Source organism: Pipistrellus kuhlii, unplaced genomic scaffold (assembly GCF_014108245.1).
Source record: "Pipistrellus kuhlii isolate mPipKuh1 unplaced genomic scaffold, mPipKuh1.p scaffold_m20_p_5, whole genome shotgun sequence".
In the NCBI taxonomy this organism is placed as follows: domain Eukaryota; kingdom Metazoa; phylum Chordata; class Mammalia; order Chiroptera; family Vespertilionidae; genus Pipistrellus; species Pipistrellus kuhlii.
Window position 1 is genome coordinate 71209693 of NW_023425551.1, and position 20596 is coordinate 71230288.

Genomic DNA, 20596 nt, shown 5'->3' on the forward strand with positions numbered 1-20596 from the left:
ATTTGTCTCCAGCAATGGAGTTGAAAACATCACAGAGTTCTGTTAGAGGCCTGGGCCTCTTGCAGCTGCGTTAGCTACAATGATGAGAGAGCAGGGCATCCTCCCCACGCACATCTCTGCTGTCCCCTCCCCTGTGAGGGGCCAACGTGAGGACTTGCTCCTTCAGTCTCCTCAAGGCACTTTGCACAAATGCTCACTTCTCCTTATGGTAATTTTCCATTCTTTCACTTACTGTGTTTCCTACTTTTGGAGGGGGAAATGTCTGTTCTACTCATTTTGATATCCCTGGTGCCTGATGGCACCTTGCACACAGTAGGTCTTCAATAAATATAGCATGAGTAAATAGACAGAGCGATTAGCCTGCCTAGAGATAATTTCTTCACTGGCAAAGTGTTGCTTCCTCCCGGCTATAGCCAAACTGAGCCAGGCAAGCACTAAATTAATGTTTTCTTCAACAAGAGGACTTCAGGAATTTCCATTTTTTTAAAAAAAAATATGATTTAGTAAAATTCATTTTTAATCTTTTGGCAGAATCATTTCAGTAACAAATTATAACTCACTCTGTGATAAGGGATGGCTTCCTCTGTTCCAGGAATGCAGAAACAAATTAGAATGAGAGCAGAGAAAAGCAACTTTCATGATGGAAGGAGGAAGTTATGCTTTTGCTTCGAAGGAATGACTAATAGTGCTAAATTGGTAGGGCTGACGAAAAGTAAGTCTGAAGACAGAGCATCCTGGGGCTGGGATCCAGGGCTAGACAGTACTCCCACTCCGGATCACTTCAACAAACAGGCTGGCTTGTGGGAGCTGTGACTTGTCAGGCTGCCCAAGGCAGGTACTGACATGCATTAGTAAGACCCTTTCTTGGAGGACAAAAGTGAAGATGAGGACACAGGACTCAGCTCAGACGAGCAGGGGCAAGACTGCACTCCTGTTCTTTAAGGAAGGAATTCAGGCTAACCTGGTCCAGAATTTCCTGGAGGCAGCTGAGATGGCACCAGACTTGAGACCGTGGGGTCAGACTGGACCTGGGTTCAGCAACCTTGGTACTTGATTTCTGGCTAAGAAAGAATTCAGAGCCAAGACTCAATCTATGAGAGAATATTTATTTATAAAACCACAGAGGTAGAAGTAACTCATAGAAGAAATGGGTTTAGGAAACAAGCATAAAGGCCAAGGAAGTGAGGAAGTGCAGGGAGAGAGGGAGAAGGGAAAGGCTCCTGTGTGCCCCAGGGAGGCAGAGTGCTCTGGGTGCTCAGTCCTAAGGGTACTCAGTGGGGAGATTTTAAGGGCGGTCCCAGGGGAAGATCTCACTAGAATACTCACCAGCTTTGCAGGTGTGTCCTTTTGGGATCTAGGTCTCCGCGGATTGATTGGTCGGCACCAGGGCAGGGGGCCATTATACAGTGTAGCGGATCCTGAGGTCTGCCATGGGGTCACTTACCTGGTTTTGTTGCTTTTCTGGGTCTGGAGCTGAAATATAACTGAGGCCTAGATGTTCTCTCTAGGGAGGAAAGGTCAGGGGGTCCAAACCTCATGACCAGCGATTTGCTCGGGGAGGGAGGGTCATCCTGGGTGGTGACTATTCTTTGCTGGGCACCTGGGGCTCTCCACCCTGGAGACCTTCTGTGCCTGGCCCAGTGCCCTTGCTCTGCTCCTGCCTGTCTAACTGCCTACCCCACAACCTCTAGAGAGGCTCTGGAAGCAAGTATGTACAAAACAGGGCAATTTCCAAGGGGTCCTTATCCACCCAAACCTGTGGGTGCCTTTGACATTCTTAACAGAACGTTACAATTTGAGACCAGGGCCACCTAACACTGAAGAGGCATCTAAGTTCTGTTCATCACAGAGAGGGCAAGTTTGCATTCTGGGAAATATTAGTTTGAAACATTCTTAATCAGTGTCCTCATGACTTCATGTTCTGTTTTTGATCCCGGAAGTAAATAAACATAGAGGAATAAGGGGGGGGAAATTAAATAGCAACAATGACTAAAGCTTCCATAGAAGGCTTGCTGGGTGTCAGGCACTGTTCTAAGCACATTGCTATATTATTGCATATAATGCTCACTGCAACTCTCTGAGGCAAGCGTTGTTATTTTCCTCATTTATTCAGCTGGAGAATGTGAGGCTCAGAGTGGTTGAGTAACTTTCCCAAGGCTGCACAGCTGGTAGGTTAAAACATGTTCCTCTGCCACCGGCAAGCAGCAGAAAGGATTGGTCAAGCCATTGCCCTGGCCCTGGAGAGTGAACAGTTTGAGAAACCAGAGAGATCTCTGGAAGAGTGAAATTAATTTCTCCAGAAGAAAGTCAAGATTATTGCCAAAGGAAATTTAAAAAAATACAAAACAACTTACACACTTGGTTCCTTGGTTCCTCCACATTTCAGTACTCTGCTTACTGCCCCTGTCCCCTTACAATACACCACTGCACCAGCTAGCTATTTCCATCTCTTTATCCAGAGGGACACGGGGATCAGAATTTGCCTTCCTCTGCTCTGTTGAAAGGACAGCCATCACCTCTATAAAACAGAAGCTTTCTGCATTGATATTAGTCCCCTGGTGAATGTAGAGAAGCTGGTCATTTAACCATGACCAGGGCACAATAAGATGGGCTTTGACCAGCGTGAGAGTGGATCACATACTTATTTTGATTTATTGTCTAATGCCCGTTCTTCCTGACTCCAGAGAGAGCCTATTGCTGTGTTCTTTTTGAATGTAAACAAAATAGGGAAAACAGAAACCCAGCCCAGCGAAAGAAGCTTATCTATACCAATCAGCCAAAAATGGCAAAATAGAGCTGTCGCTGCAGCAAGCGGGTGGTAGATGGGGGGAGGGGGATGTGAAATGCCAGCCCGTGTTCTGCTCTCCAGGATGGCTCCCGAAGGAAGGTCACGTCCATTGTCACTGGAAATGCCTGGGGGAGAGATATGAAAAGTCATTGTCTGTTCCCTTTTTTCCGCCTGCTATTTTTAGCTCTTGTTAGAGAAATCAATTTTAGTTAACTGCAGAGGAAGGCTTAATACGGTGCTCGAGTTTCAAATCGAGTACATCTGCTATATTTAGATTTTGTTCCAAATTCCTCTCCATCAAAACATGCCACAGTAAAGCAATTTTGCCGGTTTGCTGCTTGGTATATATTGTTTCCTCCAAATGGAAAATATATTTTAGTCATTCATGTAACTTATAAGGAAGAAAAATTTTCTATCCCATTGATTCAAAGGGAGAGAAAATTCCATTTTGTAAATACACACAAACACCCCTGTTGTGGGTGCATCTGGTGGAACTGTTAGAGAAGCCTCAGTTCTTGGTAAACGTTTGCTAGTTTCTGATCGCCGGCATAAAAAGCAAATAAAACAGCGTCTCCAGGGTTCCAGTCAGTGCAGTCTCTTTGGGTCACTCCCCACCCAAGAGACATAGATATCTGATCCTGGAATACATGCTCATCATTTTCCATCTCCTTTTGAAGAATTTTCCCTGGAAAAAATTATAAAGGTTTTTGTCTCAGCTTATATTCCACAATCATTTTCAATCCATGTTGAGGAGCAATATACATTGAGTGGCCAGATTATTATGATCTCTGAATGAATAATAATCTGGCCACTCAGTAAATATATATGAGGCCTGGTGCATGAATTCATGCATGGGTGGGGTCCGGCCAGCCTGGCCAGGGGGAGGGGATACGAGCTATTAGCTGGCCTGCAAAAGGATATATGCAAATTGTCCCCTCAACCAGGAGTTCGACAAGCATGGTCGAACTCCTAGTTGAGGGGACAATTTGCATATATCCTTTTAATATGTAGGATATACACTGAGTGACCAGATTATTATGCATTCAGAGATCATATAATCTGGCCACTCAGTATAAAAATACTTCCTTTTGTTTTATTTCACAGGTATGACATGCACATTGTAGAAAAAAAATAAAAAAGATACATGACCAAAATTCAAAAGCACTCGCACCTCCCATAGCCACACCCGTGATATCGGGGAAGGTAGAACAGGGTGGACACCTCAGGGCTCTATGACGGAGCACACCCAGAGCTCAGAGCAGCAGCTTTCTTCTCTTATGTTGGCTACTCTCCTCTCGCCCCTGTGGACAGACGTACCTCACAGACTTCACAGGGCCCCTTGTCTCCGCTCAACCCTGGCCTTCCCGCTTCCTCTCCCTCTATGGTTTCCTTAGTCTTTCTCCCCTTACCCTCCTCCTAAGGCTCCACCTCTTTAAAATAAATAAATATATATATATACACACATATATATACACACACACACACACACACATATATATATATATATATATATTATTGATTTTTTTACAGAGAGAAAGAGAGAGGGATAGAGAGTTAGAAACATCGATGAAAGAGAATCATCAATCAGTTACCTCTTGCACACCTCCTACTGGGGATGTGCCCGCAACCAAGGTACATGCCCTTGACCGGAATCAAACCTGGGACCTTTCAGTCTGCAGGCCGATGCTCTATCCACTGAGCCAAACCGGTTTTGGCTAGGGCTCCACCTCTTTGTCCCAACCACTAAGTCAGGTCTTCAGTCAATCAGTTGGCTCCATGAAGTACTTAAGATCCTAAATAACACCATTGGGAATGAAAAAAACTGGCCGCCCTAATCCAGTCTTAGAGGGAACACCTCTCCCCCCACCACCACCCCCCTAAGAAGACCAGCAAACTTTCCTGGGTTGAAGGAGAACACCACAGTTAGCCCTGGCTGGTGTGCTCAGTGGTAGAGTGCCTACGGCAGCGTGGGTTCCATTCCTGGCCCAGAGCAAAATAAGACAAAAGTTGGCGGTTCCATCCCTGGCCCCACTCTCACGTTGATGTTTTTCTCTCTCTTTTTCTCTCCCCCTCCCCCCACCTTCCACTCTCTCTAAAAATCAATGGGAAAATATCCTCCGGTAAGGATTAGTAGACAAAAAGAAAGAAAGAAAGCACCACTTCTAACAAATCCACAGAAGTACTCTCCCCACCCTTACCCCGCTCACCCCACCCCTGTCTTCATCTTACAAAGAACCCCTTCTGTTTACCTGCTTTGGTGTGGGGCAGGCCTGAGGATGTAGGATAATAATTCATGTCAATAATGTTTTCTTATTATTGGAAAACAGGTCACTAGACCCACTGAGGCAAGGAAGTCAATGGTGTGCCATATCCCACCTCATTCCTAAACATCGGAGCCAGTGTGGTGATCATGCGTGAACTTCTGCAGGCCTCAATGGGAATCCTGGTGACCTTGAACTATTTACTTCACCCTCTGGGTCGTTTTTTAATGCTTATTACTTGACAACTTGCCAAGTCATCTTGAAGATGGGACAATTAATATACATAAAGCACTTAGTCTGGGGGCTGGCACATAGAACCAAGCACATTCATGGCTCTGAGCAATAATGTTTAGCCGGGTGTCCTCCGAGAGATGTCTCCTCTGCCGATAGATGGATGAAGGTCTGTAAAGCGCTCGGAATAGTGTCTACCAGCCAGAAAGAACACTGTGCAGGTGATGGTAACTGTTACTTAAAGGGCCTGTTTTCTGAACTGTCAGTGAAATATTTGGGTTGGTCTGTGCTTTGCTTCATACTCTTTGCACCAGGCTCAGAGGTGGTTCTTTCACAGAAACAGCAGCTGCGCAGAGGAAAGGGAGAGAGTTGTGATTGATCCACCCTCACGTCCACCCATAACATCTTTCTCCATGCCCCGTTAAAGTCAAATATGGGCTCATGGAAACACAAAGGAATTGGAGGGGAAGTTTTGCAAAAGACTCTGCTCCCTGGAATGTTTCTTTCTCCTGCAACATTTCTTTCAATCCTAAATCCCTCTTTCTACATCTACTTAGAAAAGACGTTCTTCCTTCACTCTCAGATTGAGGTTGTGAACAGGCAGCTACCAAATAGCTGTGATTTTAAGTTTCCACTAAGTCCCTCGTCTTGGAATACCTCTTCCTCTTTTTCCCCCTGTAGCTACAATATAAATGAAGCTCCAACAAAAAGAGAGGCATTTCTCTTGCTTTTGGGTGATGATTAAAGCTCATAATATGAATTTGAAAGTTTGAATCCAGACTCTACTTTTGAGTACCTATTTGACCTTGAGAAGCTTTCTTAACCTCTCTGTGCCTCAGCTTCCTCAAGAGTAAGGTCAGCCCTGCCGATGTGGCTCAGTGGTTGAGCATCAACCTATTAACCAGTTATTCACTGTTGAATTCATAGTCAGGCACATGTTTCTGGCTCAAACCCCAGTATGGGGCTTGCGAGAGGCAAGAGGCAGCTGATCAATGATTCTTTCTCAACATTGTTTTTAACTTTCTCTTCCTCTCTGAAATATATATATTGTTTGTTTGTTTGTTTGTTTGTTTGTTTGTTTGTTTTTTTAAGAGTCATGGCTTGGTAGGTGAGTGTCAACCTATGAGCCAGGAGGTCACAGTTTGATTCCACATGCCTGGATTGTTGGCTCAATCCCGTGTGAGGCATGCAGGAGGCAGCCGATCAATGATTCTCTCATATCACTGATGTTTCTGTATCTCTCTCTCTCTCTCTTCCTCTTTGAAATACACACACACACACACACACACACACACACATATATACATATATATATATATAAAACATAATATGCTAATTAGACCAAACGACTTAGTGTGCTGGGCTATGAGGGAATCCCAAGTCCCGGGTGCCAGAGAGGAGCCGGTGCCGGCAGCTGGGCGAAGGAAGGCCTACTCTCGCACAGATTTCGTGCATTGGGCCTCTAGTATACATATAAAGAGTAAAATCAGGTTGTTGTAAGCATGAAATGATGTAACCCATCTACATCCACATGTTAAGCCCTGGACTTAGTTCTCCCTTTTATTGTCACTTGGTTTTCAAACTGGATCATGGTCTCCTATTAAAATCCAAGTGCCTATTGTAAGCTCTTCAACTCAGTGTTTCCAACTGTGATATTTTTTAACTGACAGCTCTGCACATTGCAATACATTTAGCATCTTTGGGCATCACCTGCTAAATGCCAGTATCCATATCCTATGACAAAAAAATAAATAAACCCCCATCACTGCCCTGGCTGGTTGCTCAGTGGTTAGAGTGTAAGCCCATAGATCCAAGAGTCTTGGGTTTGATTCCTGGTCAAGGGCACGTATCTCAGTGGTGATTTAATCTCAAGTCCTTGTTGGGTGCAATCGGGAGATAACCAGTTTATGTCTGTCTGTCTGTCTGTCTGTCTGTCTGTCTCTCTCTCTCTCTCTCTCTCTCTCTCTCTCTCTCTCTCTTCCCCCAACACACACATACCCACAGACACACACACACACCCTCCTCCTTCCCTTCCACTATATCTAAAAATCAATGGAAAATTTCCTTGGGTAAGGATTAAAAAAAATTCCCCACCACTTTTTCAGATACCACTGGGAGTGTTTGAGAACCACACTAATTACACTTCAGGAGTATTTATCAGGTGGTTGTCAAATGTGACAGAGACATAGGGGCAAAGAATGCCTAGTAAGGAGCCTGCAGGACCAGTGTGGAGCAGACAGAAAAAAGAAAAAGGAAGCAGTAGAGAGAAGTGTCACTGCTCCCTCCCACCCCTCACTCTTTCCCCACCCACCCCCCTCCTCTCTCTCTCTCTCTCTCTCTCTCTCTCTCTCTCTCTCTCTCTCTCTCTCTCTCTCTCTTTCTTTCCCTTTGGAAAAATAGGGGGGAGGGAGACAAGACTGCAAGTAGATAACTTAAAAATACTATTAAATAGCATATCTGGATGGGAGGAGGGTGCAGCTTTGGAAGACTTTGGGGGGAATGTTTTTCCCTATAACTCAGTCCTTCTCTTGAGGAACACTAGCCCCAAAACAAACCAGCATTATCCCTGCCGGGGTTGAGAGAAGATTCAATATCACGGCAAGCAAATAGGGGCCGATGCCGATGCCGGGGTAGAGGGAAGAAAGGACAAGTGCTCCTCCCGCCTCCCCTTCCCTGCTCCTGGCTTGTCACTCCCCTTCCCACCTCCCCCAGTTTTCTGAAAGCTGGATCAGCACCAGGCAGGTGACAGGGAGCAATCACCTGGGCTTGGCAGCCTGGTGGGCCTTCCTCTCCCTGCCAGATGTGAAGCCCTAGCCCACACTGAAAGGAAAGGAAATCTAAATATAAACACCCTTCGAGCACATATAACTCTCACCTCAGTGCTGTGTTCCATCTCACCAATGGGAAGTGTATTCAGTGAAACTAACACGCATGGACATGCCATTGAACTTACTCTGTCCATCAAGACTCACGCTCCCACTTTCTCTTGAGAAAAAGCTCATTGACAATAAAATCACGTGGGCAGGGCATTGCAGTGCCTTTTAAACATGACCAAGCCTGCAGTGGTTTAATATTGGAATTTTTATTTTTCTTCTCAATCCAATATGATGGGCTCTTACTCCCAACCAGGGCTGAGGGCTCGGCGCAGAGCTCAGCCCAGGTCCATGCTCAGGGTCCCGTTGAAATGTCCTTAGCCCTGGGCTTGAGAAGCCGTCACCAATCCTTAACATTCCACATAGATTACAACTCACACCTGCTTTCCCCCTGTCTGGATTCGAGCTCTCCGAGGGTTAAATCATAGGTGAGGTGAGCTCCAAAGGCCAGCCTCCTTCCTGGTGAAAGGCTAAAGCTGAGACTGTGGTTTAGTTGAGCGACAGTCAGTGCTTCCTGACACTGAAATCCAGAGCCATACCATTTTACTCACCCTGTCACAGAGGCAGAGCATGTCACACTACCCCCAGCTCCCATCATACACACACACACACACACACACATAGTGCTGTCTTTTCTTTTCTGCTGGGTTTAGCACCGAGCTGAGGGCAGAGCAGAGCACAGGCCCTTTGCAGGCAGGGATGGCTCAGAGAAAAAGGTGGGAGAGGGTGAGCTGAGCATTTTCAGCTCTTTCCCCCCAACGTTGACCATCATGTGTTGCTTCTCTTCCACTAGAGAAGAGCAAGAGAGGGGCCAGGGAGAGAGGTCCCGAGTGGTGAGCTCAGGGAGCTTCCCCCCACAAGCAAGGACCCACTGGAACTAGGGAGCTGTCCACTCTAGCTCAGCACCTGAGCAGGAAAAAGAGGGAAAACACTAAAAGGCACTTGTAGTAGCTTAGCTTGCTTCTGGACACAGGGGACTTATATAACCCATGGCCTACCAGTTGCCACATAACCAATTACCTCAACATGAGTAGGATTTAAAAGAACAACAATCATTTATTTTGCTCACCATTGTGATATTTGGGGACAGCTCCTCCCAGCTCTGTGCATTGTTGTTGGGGCAGTGCAGCCGGGGACGGGCCAATCAGCTTTCAGGGTGGTTCGCTCACGTGGCTGCTGACTGAGAACTCAGGAAGGTGGTGGGTCAGGGACCCTGGTACCTCTCCACAGGCTGCTTGGGCTTCCTTAAAGCATGGAGGTGAGGTTCCAGGAGTGAGCATGCTGACAAAGCAGAAGTGCCTGTCATTCTTGTGATTAACTCAGAAGTCCCACTGGTTACTACCACTGTATCCGTCAAGGCAGCCACAAAGGCCTGCCCAGATCTGAGGGGAGGGGACTCAGTGCGAAGAGTCCTTCATGAAGGAGTGGCAAGGTTCTCGAAGAAAAATGCTGGGCAGGAAATATGACCATCTTCGCAAAATACAATCAGCTACTTACTACACATAACTTTCCTGTTGAGAATTCACCTTTACCAGTAACATAAAAGACAATAAAGTTAAAGCAAGAAGGAAACAAGAGTGTCTTTTATCAGAGTCCAAAGTCACCATAAGAGATGTAGATCAGCTCAGTCTGTAATTTATAGTCCTTTTCTTTGTATAATGTATTAAGTGTTGTCTTTTGAGAAGATTCGTTGTCAAGGAGACCATGCCTAGAAACAATAGCAATTAGCCTAACAAAAAGAGGCAAGGTGCAAAAGGAATACATACTCCTTCTTTTGTGAGAGAACCAATATCCACTAAATATATGAGTTGCAGGGAAAGTATATTAAAAGTGAAAGATAAAATGGGCTCCCTTTCAGTAGAGTCTCTTGTGAGAACATGGAAACAGTGGGGATAACGGGAGTGGTGATGAGCAAGTTCTTTGAAGCCAGACAGAGTTTGAGTTTGATTGAATCCTGGCTCTGCCATTTACTGCCTGTGTGATCTCATTTTCCTCCTGTGTGAAGAAGACATCACAAAACCCACATTACAGAACCGCTGCCCTAATTAAATATCTAATTTATGTGAAGTACTTAGAGCTGGGTCTGGCAAATGCCCAGTAAGTGGTTGTGATGTATAAGGCAGACAGCAGGTTTCTATGACCTAGCCCTGAGAGCATCCTGAAAAGAAGTCAAATGCCTGCCTTTCAGCAGTTTGCAGCTCAGGTGAAAAGCTAAGACTTACACAAGTTTCACTACAGGAGGAAAATCACGTGTGCATATGTGCCGGACACTACACAAGTAGCTCTTCAGTGGCCCGCTTGGTGCCTTCATAAATCCATAGCATATTTATTGAGCACTTACGGGCACCCTACACTGCAGCCATCACAAAAGAAGGTTAAGTCCTGGCTTCAGTGGTTTGAAATATAAAACATTCCCAGATAAAATAATGAATAACACAAAAGGTGGCCTAACCAAGCATTATGAATATGTGGTTCATGCTATCTCAGAAAAAGAAAATCAGAGAGCTCATTAAATAGGCAACTTGGAAATGAGTAGGGTGAGAGAAGGATAAAGGAAGGAAACTTACCAACAAGTAGAGAAGGAGGCAGTGGTCAAGAGGAAAAGGATCATTTAATTTTGAGGATCAGAATTCATGGAGCCCTACTGTTACCTGGAATCCAGCAGGGTCATCTTCCACCCCTTAGTGTTGTTTCCAACAGGGCTTCTCTGAGCAAAAGCTCTTTGCCATGAATCAGCTGCTTCATTCTTTCACCATCGTCAAGTGTAACTAGATTTTTTTCATCAGATTGAAATCCAGCAATTATTTCGGAGAACAGGACTGACCACAATAGTGCCTTCAATAATCATAGCATGCATCTTGGGAGGGCTGTGTAAAGGATTTGGCACATAATGCTTTATTTTGTAGTAGCCCACAGATATGTGTTATCCCTACTGAACTGGTGAGGAAAACTGAGGCTTAGAAATGTTGTAGAACACTCAAATTCACACCACTGTAAGTGATATGGTGAAGTTCCCGAATGTTTTTAAGAAGTGTATTCTGGCAGGGATATGGCTTCCTGGGGTGAGGAACCCAGCTTAGAGTCTTCTGGGTGGGAGGAGGTGAAGCACAAATAGGTCATTGCAAGCAGGATATGCGGAGGGAGTAGATGGAAAATGTTCAAATTCAATATTTGGTGATGCTAGGTGACAACTACAGTGAATCAGAGAAAGAGTGAATTCAAGGATGACTGCCTTCAAGGATTGGCATCTAAGAGAAATGGGATCGCTGGGAAGTAAACATAGATTGACAGGGAAATACATCATTCTGCTTTAAGCATGTAAATTTGGAAAAGAATAGAAGACTTAGATGGAGATGGCAATATGTCCCAATGTGGGTGTGAGATCAGGCTGAGGTTGGAGCTTCTTACAGGGGGACAGGAATGAGGAGCTCATGCTGTTCCAGAGAAAGAATCTTCTGAGAAAAGCAGCAGATTTGCCAAGATATAAAACAAACCTTCGCCTTGTGCCTGCTGCACATTGCCATGCTTTGCCAGCCTCCTTTCCAGGTGTTACAGAAAACCAGAATAAATCAAGCAATGCTCGGAGAGTTTGGAGTCACACTTTATTCACCGCGGTGGGCTCAGAGAAAATGAATTAGAATTCTGAGCAAGGCTACAAGCAGAACTTTCCTTTTTATTAAATAAACAGCCCTATGAGTGCTTGCTTAGTGGTTATCTCGCTGGTGGCCTTGAAAACAACACAGTTCTATCCAATTAAAAAATGCGTCTGGCATGGCATGACAGTATAGGTGTATCTAGTCTCTGGCCTACAAGGTCAGACAGCTAAGTTTATCTTCCTCATTATTCAAACAGGCTAGAAAGCAAACTTATTTTTTTAAAGAATAAGATGCTGTCATAAAAAAAAAAAAAGAGAATTTCAAACAGCAGTTTTATAAAGTAGGGGTTAGCCTTCCCACAGGGTGCCATCTTCCCTGGAAGAAGTCATATGAAGACTTGTCCTGGGAGGCACTGATGCTTTAGGAAGGTTTCTCTCCCCCCACCACCCCTCCCCCAACACAAACGTTTCTTTATTAGGAATTTGAGCAGTCAGATCTCTGCCTTACTACACATAAATACAGTATTTTATCTGTATTATCAGCCCTCCCTTAACATATCTGCATTACATTGATGTTTACAAACCATGCAACATCATACTGATTATGTCTGAAAGAATTCAAGAAGAGGCCCACTCATGGCCCATTAACCCAGGAGAGCATGATGGAGAACTTCCCTGGGCACTTGGACCAACCATCACCAGCACATTTCTCTGTGATTGCGCCAGAACACGTCACCACGTCACCACGTCACCACGTCTCCAGCCACCTCATCAGCATAGGAACTCCACCTCCTCCCTCCTGAGGACAGGAGACAAATCATGGTTGCCTCCACTTCCTCCAGATGTGCAGACATAGGGATGCTGTCCACAGCCTGTCTCCATCCACTCAGGGAAAGAGGAGACAGAACCTTGGCATTGGTTTTGAGCAGTAGCCAAGCTATCTCAGTGTCAAAGGCCTGGATGAGGATCTAACTTTTGACCACGTGCTGGAGGATTGTGCATTTGTGTGCCTGGGAATCTGTTTCATGAGAGCTGGAAATCCCTGGCCAATGCATTGGGGGGGGCGGGGGGGGGGGCGGGGGGTGTTATCCCAGTCACCTTTCTGCTCACAGGGGAAAGGACAGTCTGTGATGAGAGGACTCTGCTTGTCCTTTACCAGACTGACTGCCATGTGTGGCCCTGCCCACTGTCCTGGGGCAGGACCTGCCTGCCCTGTTAAGATAAGGTCCCGTGTCCCCATGCAGGGTGACAGCATTGAGATCATTTTTCAGGGTGCAGGAATAAGCCGAAGCCCAATGGGAAAGAGAGGCTAAAAGAAAAAAATGAGAAACTCAACCCAGTAAAACCAAAGCTTTTTTTTTTTTTTTTTTAATTTCGTGGGCTCTCAACAGCTGTTTAGCTGTGCTGGATTTTGACAGTAAGAAAGTTCCCAAATTTAGAACAGTGAAATGTCAGAGCCAGTGGGATCACAGCAGTGAACCCTCTACTGCCAAGCGATGTGACTTTGGTAACTCAACGTGAAGGTCGCCCTGCACATGGTGTCCCCCAACAGGATGCTTGCCTCTCCATCCCTAGTGGGCTCCCAGTACCCCTAGACTGAGGAAGGCACCCACTTTTGAAAAGTAAACACATTGCAACTAGAGGAGTCTTTAGGGCTTGTTCTTTGAGCAGGGCAGAGCAAACAAGTGGTCTGATCAAAAAGCTAGCTTTATAATGTATATTTTACTACTATTTTTTTTTAAGCCAGCTTCTTAGCAGCGGATGATGAAATGGAAAGGGTGTTGGTCATCCCCTGGCCAGGGTCCCTGTGTCACCTCCTCACCCCCACCATCTCCACACTCACTCTGCAATGGCAGACTCTCCTGTCAGCCCCACCTCAGAGGACAAGTGACTGCTGTTCTCTTTCCCTGTGTCACAACCAGCAGGGCCATGAAAGGGACTTCGGCGACTTCAGGGCCACCTGTGTTTCTTCTCAAGGCACTTCTCCAAATGTGCGAACCTCACAGAAGCCCCCCCCACAAAAAAACCACCTCATTTGGTTGCTCAGGCGTCCTTTCTTCCTCTGTCTCCTGCTTGAGGGAGCCCCTATTCAGAGCTGTGGCGTGTTCCAGCAGGAAAGAGGAAATGTTGGGCACCCTGGCCACAGGGAACTCAGCCACCCTTTGCTGAGGAACTTTGCATGAGAATGTCAAAGCTTCATTAGCCTGATGGCTGGGAGTGGCTGCAGGGCTGGGCTGGATCCTTGCTTCTGCTCCTTTATGCATCCTCAGCATCCCTCCTGGCACTGCCCTCCACCTGTGCTGTTGTCATCCCCATGATGCATGAGGGATGGAGGGAAATGGGGAATGGATTACATGGATGCCAATGAGCCCTCAGCACTACAGCAGCCTGCCTGTCACAGGAACTCCTGTAGCAGTGGAGCACCTGGGGGTGCGGGCACCAATGCAGATTCACTAAGTGAGAATGTGCAGGTTGCAGCCTCACACTGGAAAATGCTTTTGAACAAGTGCCTGCAGTTGGCTGGTACCGCCATGCAAAGATGCCCCCAACCAGGTCTGCCCATCCTGGCCCACAGCCTTTCCTCCACCTTTCAGAAAAAGGCAGTTCATGTAGGTGCCTCTCCTTAGCAATATCTGAAACGGTCCTTCGACTTTGTGATTTTGATAAAAATGATAAAATTCTTTAAGGAGAACAAAGACATTTACATGAGCTCTGAGTAGCATCTGTATGTACACCACAGCCTTTTAGAGCTCCTTTCAATGTGGTAACATAGTCCTTGATATACATTTCCACCCAGCACTTATCGTGGAATATTGTTCGCAAATGCCATCACTGGGCTGTGCTCTTGAGAAAGGCACAGTGTGTGTGTGTGTGTGTGTGTGGGTGTGTGTGTGTGTGTGTGTGTGTGTGTAACTAGCAATGGGCTCATCCATGGGAAATGCTCAACCAGTACCTCCTGAACTGAAAAAAAAGACAGACAGGAAGGCAGTTGGCTAACAGCAATTTGATTGTAAGATGGGCAAATTAAGAATGGCAGACTTTTATGACTAAAAGGGACCTTGATAGTCCCCTAACTCAGTTACCCCGTCACTACTGCAAATCCCAAACAAGCAATGATCCTGCCTTATTCCATCCTGAGGCAGCTCTTGTTACAGGACACGTCCAGCTGCAACACGTAGAGACCACTACATCCAGAAGGGGAGAGGGTGAAGCGATTGGCTCATGGTTACACAGCAATTAGCAGCAATGCTGAGAAATGGAAGAGAAACTGGTAACTCACTGCCAGACCCATTCAGTCCTCACCACAATCCTCTGGGGGATCCTGCCATGTTGACCCTTGCAGTTGAGGATCTGTGGCTGCGAGAGGCTGAGTGGTCCGCTCAGAGTTGTAGCTGATAGGTGGTCAGTCTGGGATACCGTGACTGGTAGATCTCATTCCATTTTCCAAAGCCCCCAGCAATCCCTGGGTAAGATCCTAGGTTTCCTGAGACTGTAAATTCTTCTCACTGCGTAAGCCAACTTCACCAAAGAATCTGTTTCTCACCCCTCCCCTACTCTTCTCACTTTCCAGGAGAGAAGTATGAGCTCCATGCAGGGACTGAGTCCACCCCAAGTGTCGTCGTGCACGTGTGTGACAGTGACATAGAGGAAGAAGAGGATCCAAAGATTTCCCCAAAGCCAAAAATCATCCAAACCCGGCGCCCCGGCCTGCCACCCTCCGTGTCCAACTGAGCTCACCGCTCCGCCTCGCCGATATGTCTCCTCTTTATCATGCTTTCTTTTCCCGGTTGTTTGTCGGAGAAAAAAAAATGCCTTTAAATCACTGGGTGTTTGGTTGTTTGAGATTCCTTCCTTGTAATCAAGCCTCTCAGACAAAAGGGCTAGGAAAGGTGATATGTTTCCTGATCATATCATGCCATCAAGTATAATCCATTATTTAGAAGGTTCTAGAAAATAAAGTAGTATTTTCTTATTAAACAATCAGCACAGCCTATATCTTCATTCTCTCGTGGTGATACAAGCCAGAGATATCAGTTACAAATAGCATCCGTGTTGTTTGTGAGCTGTTCCAGTCCCAGTCCTGATGTGTGCGTTGTGTATTCCCAAGCCACTGGAGTAGGACCATAAGTAAACTTGAGTTTGACTGCATGAGATACCCCTATCTGGTCTCACTCAGTCCTCTGCATCCCGACATTCCCAGGACATGCATGATCACCAGCATTTATTTTCATAATTTGAGGATCTACTATTAACTCACAGGTTGCTAGCAGCCAGCCATGTCCTATCTAGAGTAGTACAATTATCAGCATCGTCCAGCTCAGCAAGTCTGGGTATAGTCACTGTTTTGAGTCAATACGTCATGGCTCTGTTAAAATTCCTGGAAGCAAAACTGAGTTTGGCCCCAAAGAGATTCCTCAGTAGATTTTGAACTTCCATCTAGACCTTTCCCAGCCTCTGCGGGGAAGCTTGTCCAGGGTGATAGAGGCCGATTTCAGACAAACCTATTTGTTACAAAAGTTTCATGGTATCTGAACGATTGTTTTTCCTCTTTGTATATTTGTACAAATGTTTCAGCTGTGCTTTTAAAATCTGGATGTTTTTTATTTAGTGATTGTTCAGCCATTTGCTGCTTTAAGACCTAATATGTGCATTGCTTATGAATGCATTCATAGACTAATACAGATAACCAGATAATATTACACTCTATTATGGAGAATGCTGAATTTTGAAAGGGCACAAAACTTCTCATGCCCATGTTTAAACGATCGGCCAACATCTTTGCTATCAAGACCACTTGTTTTTAAATAAAGTGAAGATGCTAATGTCAATTGTAGACAATTTGGAGGAAGCTAAGTCTCCAGAATGTAGCACCTGCTGAGCATATTCAAAGGCGAAGGATGATAAAGGTATGCCGATCCTACTCATGCAATGCCCATATTGCTCAAACAATTACTTGTTTTTGTTACATGTGATTTTTCTATTTCTCTAGCCCAAAGTGCATTACAGAAGATACACCTATAGAACCATTTCCTTCTGCTGTATGTGCCAGGCCTCATCTACTCTTGTACATTAATGAATTACTTTTGATGCAAATGCCAATTGTGATGGACTGGGGGAAATACTTTCAGTACCCAAGCCTCAGAAACACACACAAGAACAATAACTCAGCCAACTGCTAGAAGGGTTGTTGTGGTTTTTGACTAAGGTGTATGTTAGTTTTATCATAGACTGATCACTCAGAAATTCTAGTCCGTTCTACTGTGAATATAGCAATATAAGTACTGGACACAGGATGGATGAAAGTGAGGACAGCATTGCTGTAAACTCCTGAGTTTCCATAAGAAAAAAAAATGAAGGCTCCTCTTAAAAATAAAATCTGAGGAGTGTATAAATAAGCAAGTGCTTTGACTTTCCTTTGCTGTGGAGATTTTTGGTTTTTCATTAAATGAGAGATTAGACTGAATAGTGAAGAAATGCTGCCCTCTGGTGGGAGAAATAGAAATTTTAGCCTCGGCCATTTTGTGCTGAATCTTCTGTCATCTTCGGGTTGTTTGACTTTTTATGCTACTCAGAATTTCCAGAATGCAGGTTCTAAAGAAATCTGGGTGAGAGAACATATTTGGAAATTAATTTTAAGTTAAAAAACAGATACATCAGACATTTCCAACCAAATTCAGTATAAGTTGAAATGACTGGTCTGTGTAATTATGAAATAAAAGCTCAGTGGAGTGTATGACCTAAATGGTTAATCTTGGTGAACTTTATTGCAAAGTGCCCATGTGAATCTATCTCAGATCAAGTATTCCTTCCTGAGATTGGGTTTGAGGAGGGGGCAGCGTGGAAGCTCCCAGCACTGTGAAAGTCTGAATTGCCTCAGCATTTCCATGACACACATTATGCAAACCTCTTTCGCACTATTTTAAGTTTGAAAAGTTTAAATATGGAGGGGGAGGGAGAGATTTCCACCAACTGAATCATTTGTGCACGTGTATAGCTCAAAGAGCTTAGACTTCAAATATACCTGGTGAATGACTCTGGGTCCTTGTGGTGTACTTTCTTTGTGGTCCGCCTGTGCTGACTATTTCTGAGTGGTGATTGTGGGCGAGTGCAATTCAGCCTATAGTCTAATTAGTTACCAAGAGATGAGATGAACGCATCTACGTTTTCCTCATAGGAGCAGAGGGTGAGGCTGAGCCACCTCATGAAGGAGGAGGAATTTGAGCAAGGCCCGGAGGGATGGGATGGGTTGGCAAGTGGGAGAGCCCCGTTTTATTGTCATTATTCTACTTTCTTGGTCCTAAATGTCATTTCAGGTATACTAGGACTCTCCTTTAACAGTTACCCTACTCAATTCTTTCATGTAAGACACTATAGGAGACCCAAAGTGAGCAAAATTTGTCACATACAACACAAAAAGCACTTTCATTTAAAAAATAATGAGGACATTGTACTTCTTTAAAATTAACAGCATCTGTTCATCAAATTACACCATCATGAGAGTGAAAAGGAAAGCCACAGACTGGGAGAAGATATTTGTAATACATATAATTGTTAAATAACTCATACCCAAAATGTTAGAGGAAAAAAGTTCTACAGATTAGTAAGAAAAAGATAGGCAATTCATTTTTTTTATTTATTTTTTTACAAATGGTCAAAATACTTAGTCACTTCACATATACTGGCAGTTTATGCATACAGACTGATACTTGAAATAACTCTATGGGCCATAAACATTATAGTGTTCAACATCATTTCTCGTCAGAGAAAGGCAAATCTCCAAGGGGTACACTTCACCCCTATCAGAATGGCCTATGTGGAGGATGGGTAAATACAAAGTGATGCTATGGAGCAAGGCTGAGCCTAGCGGGCACCACCACCTCGAACACTGGCGTATCTACTAAAGCTGAGCATGTAGCTGCCTTGGAGCCATTCCCCTCCGGACTTACAGTCAGCAGACATGAGTTTTCACAGCTACCAAAGTACTTGTACAGTAATATCCACCGTAGCCTTGCTTATGATAGCCATCAGCTGGATGCAGCCCACATGTCCTTCAACTGCAGAATGGATAACTAAGCAGTGGTGCATTCATTCACACAAAGCAGTATAACAAAGCAAGAAAAACCCCAAAACCCACAAATTATTGGGACATAGAACCACATGGATGGATCTCCAAATCATCCTTTTGAGCCAAAAAAGAAAAGAGAGACAGACGTGAAAAACTATATGATGTTTATATGACTCCATTTATGATGTTAAGAAACAGACAACGCTGGCCTATATTGATAGAAATAATAGTGGATACCTTTTGGAGATGTTGACTGAGAGGAGACACTTGGAGTTTCTGGGTGCTATGAACATCCTGCATCTCTATCTTGATCTCTGTGGATGTATATATGTGTGTAAAATTCATTTAAAATGTGGGCAATGCTGTATGTAAATTATACCTCAACTGAAACAAAACCACTATGAGAACAAGAGGGAGGAGCCATTCGCTGCAAAAACAATTTGGGATGTCCCATCATCCCAAAAATACATCCATCTTATGTCTGTGAGATACTTCCATCCGTACAAAGCCTTCCTTTAAAATCTATATATAGGTACTTTACAACACAGAAAACATAGGACTTCAGCACTGGATGAGGCACTGTTCATTCCAATGACAAATATTTACCAAGGACCTACTGTGTGCCTGACACTGGGTTTCCAGTGGTGAACAGGTGGGTATTATAGTCCCTGATGTTTCAAATAGTAGAATTGGATGTGGGAAAGACACTGTAAACAAAGAAATAAGCAAGTAAATAACTATAAACTCTGGTAGGTGAGCACAGTGAAGAAGAGCAAGAACATGCTGTGAGAAAAGGGAAGAAACTGAAGGGTCACAGTCAGGGAAAGCCTCACTGAAGAGGTGACGTTGAAACTGAACTGAAGAAGGAACCGGCCAATGAAGAGCATTCCAAGCAGCAGGGTGACGGCCATGGGTTTGGAAAGGCCTTCTCATGTTGAAGGAACCTCCTGGGTGGCATCCATATGGCAACAATGCAGAGAATGAGGGCTTGCCTCTGAGTGAGGCTGGGAAAGGGTTTGGGCTCTCTAGCTTGTGGGCCAAGCGAGGGGGCTTTTCGCTCACTGTAAGCACAATGAGAAGAGTTTCAGCCAGGGAATGAGATGGCTCAATTCATTGTGAGACATCCTAGTCTCATAGAAATTTTCTAACACAAAGCCACAGTTCTGAATGTCCAAGGCTCAACCCCCTACTGACCACTTTAGGTTTGAAAAGAGAACTTAGACTAGCTGGGTTCATCGCTGCAGTCTTATCTACCAAACAAATTCTCAGCCGCCAAGGTCAATGTTCATGGTTCTAGGAAAGGTTGCTTCTTTTTTCTGTTCCTCCCCAGGTCATTTAGAAGGCCTTGGCACAAGCAAGGGGGGAACAGAGCAGGTGATTAAGAATGATAAGTCAGTGATTCAGGAAAACATTCATTTAGCCGCTGGTACAGTGCGTCCCTGCCAGAGCCACCATGCAGAGCAGCATTGAACACTTGGCAGACTTCCCCCTTAAATTTATGCAACGTGAGGAAGGGAAAATTTCAAGCAAAAAGTTTTCTGTCAAACCCATTCATCTGTTCCTTTCAGAGACAGTCTGGGGAAATGTGCTTGGAGTTGATTCAGGAGATTTGGTGTCTCTAAAGGGAAGACATATGCAAGGTTGTGTGTGTGTGTGTGTGTGTGTCCCCAAGTGCATTTGGTATAAGTTGGAAATAGGAGACCCATAATAGGCTGAAATGGTTGAAATACTCTGTGCTAAACGTTTTCATGCATAATAGCTCCTTGATTCTTTTGCCTTATT

General features: G+C 44.8%; 1 protein-coding gene across 4 annotated transcripts in view; it reads left to right on the top strand.

Annotated features, from left to right (window-relative positions):
• Nucleotides 1-17782, top strand: part of RCAN2 (regulator of calcineurin 2) — a 227901-nt gene extending 210119 nt beyond the window's left edge. For all 4 annotated transcript variants that reach the window (XM_036414085.2, XM_036414086.2, XM_036414084.2 and 1 more), the window contains one exon: nt 15320-17782. In XM_036414085.2, coding sequence (XP_036269978.1) covers nt 15320-15480 — 161 coding nt within the window. In that variant the 3' untranslated portion in view covers nt 15481-17782. The remainder of the gene's footprint in view (nt 1-15319) is intronic.
• The last annotated feature ends 2814 nt before the right edge of the window (nt 17783-20596 follow it).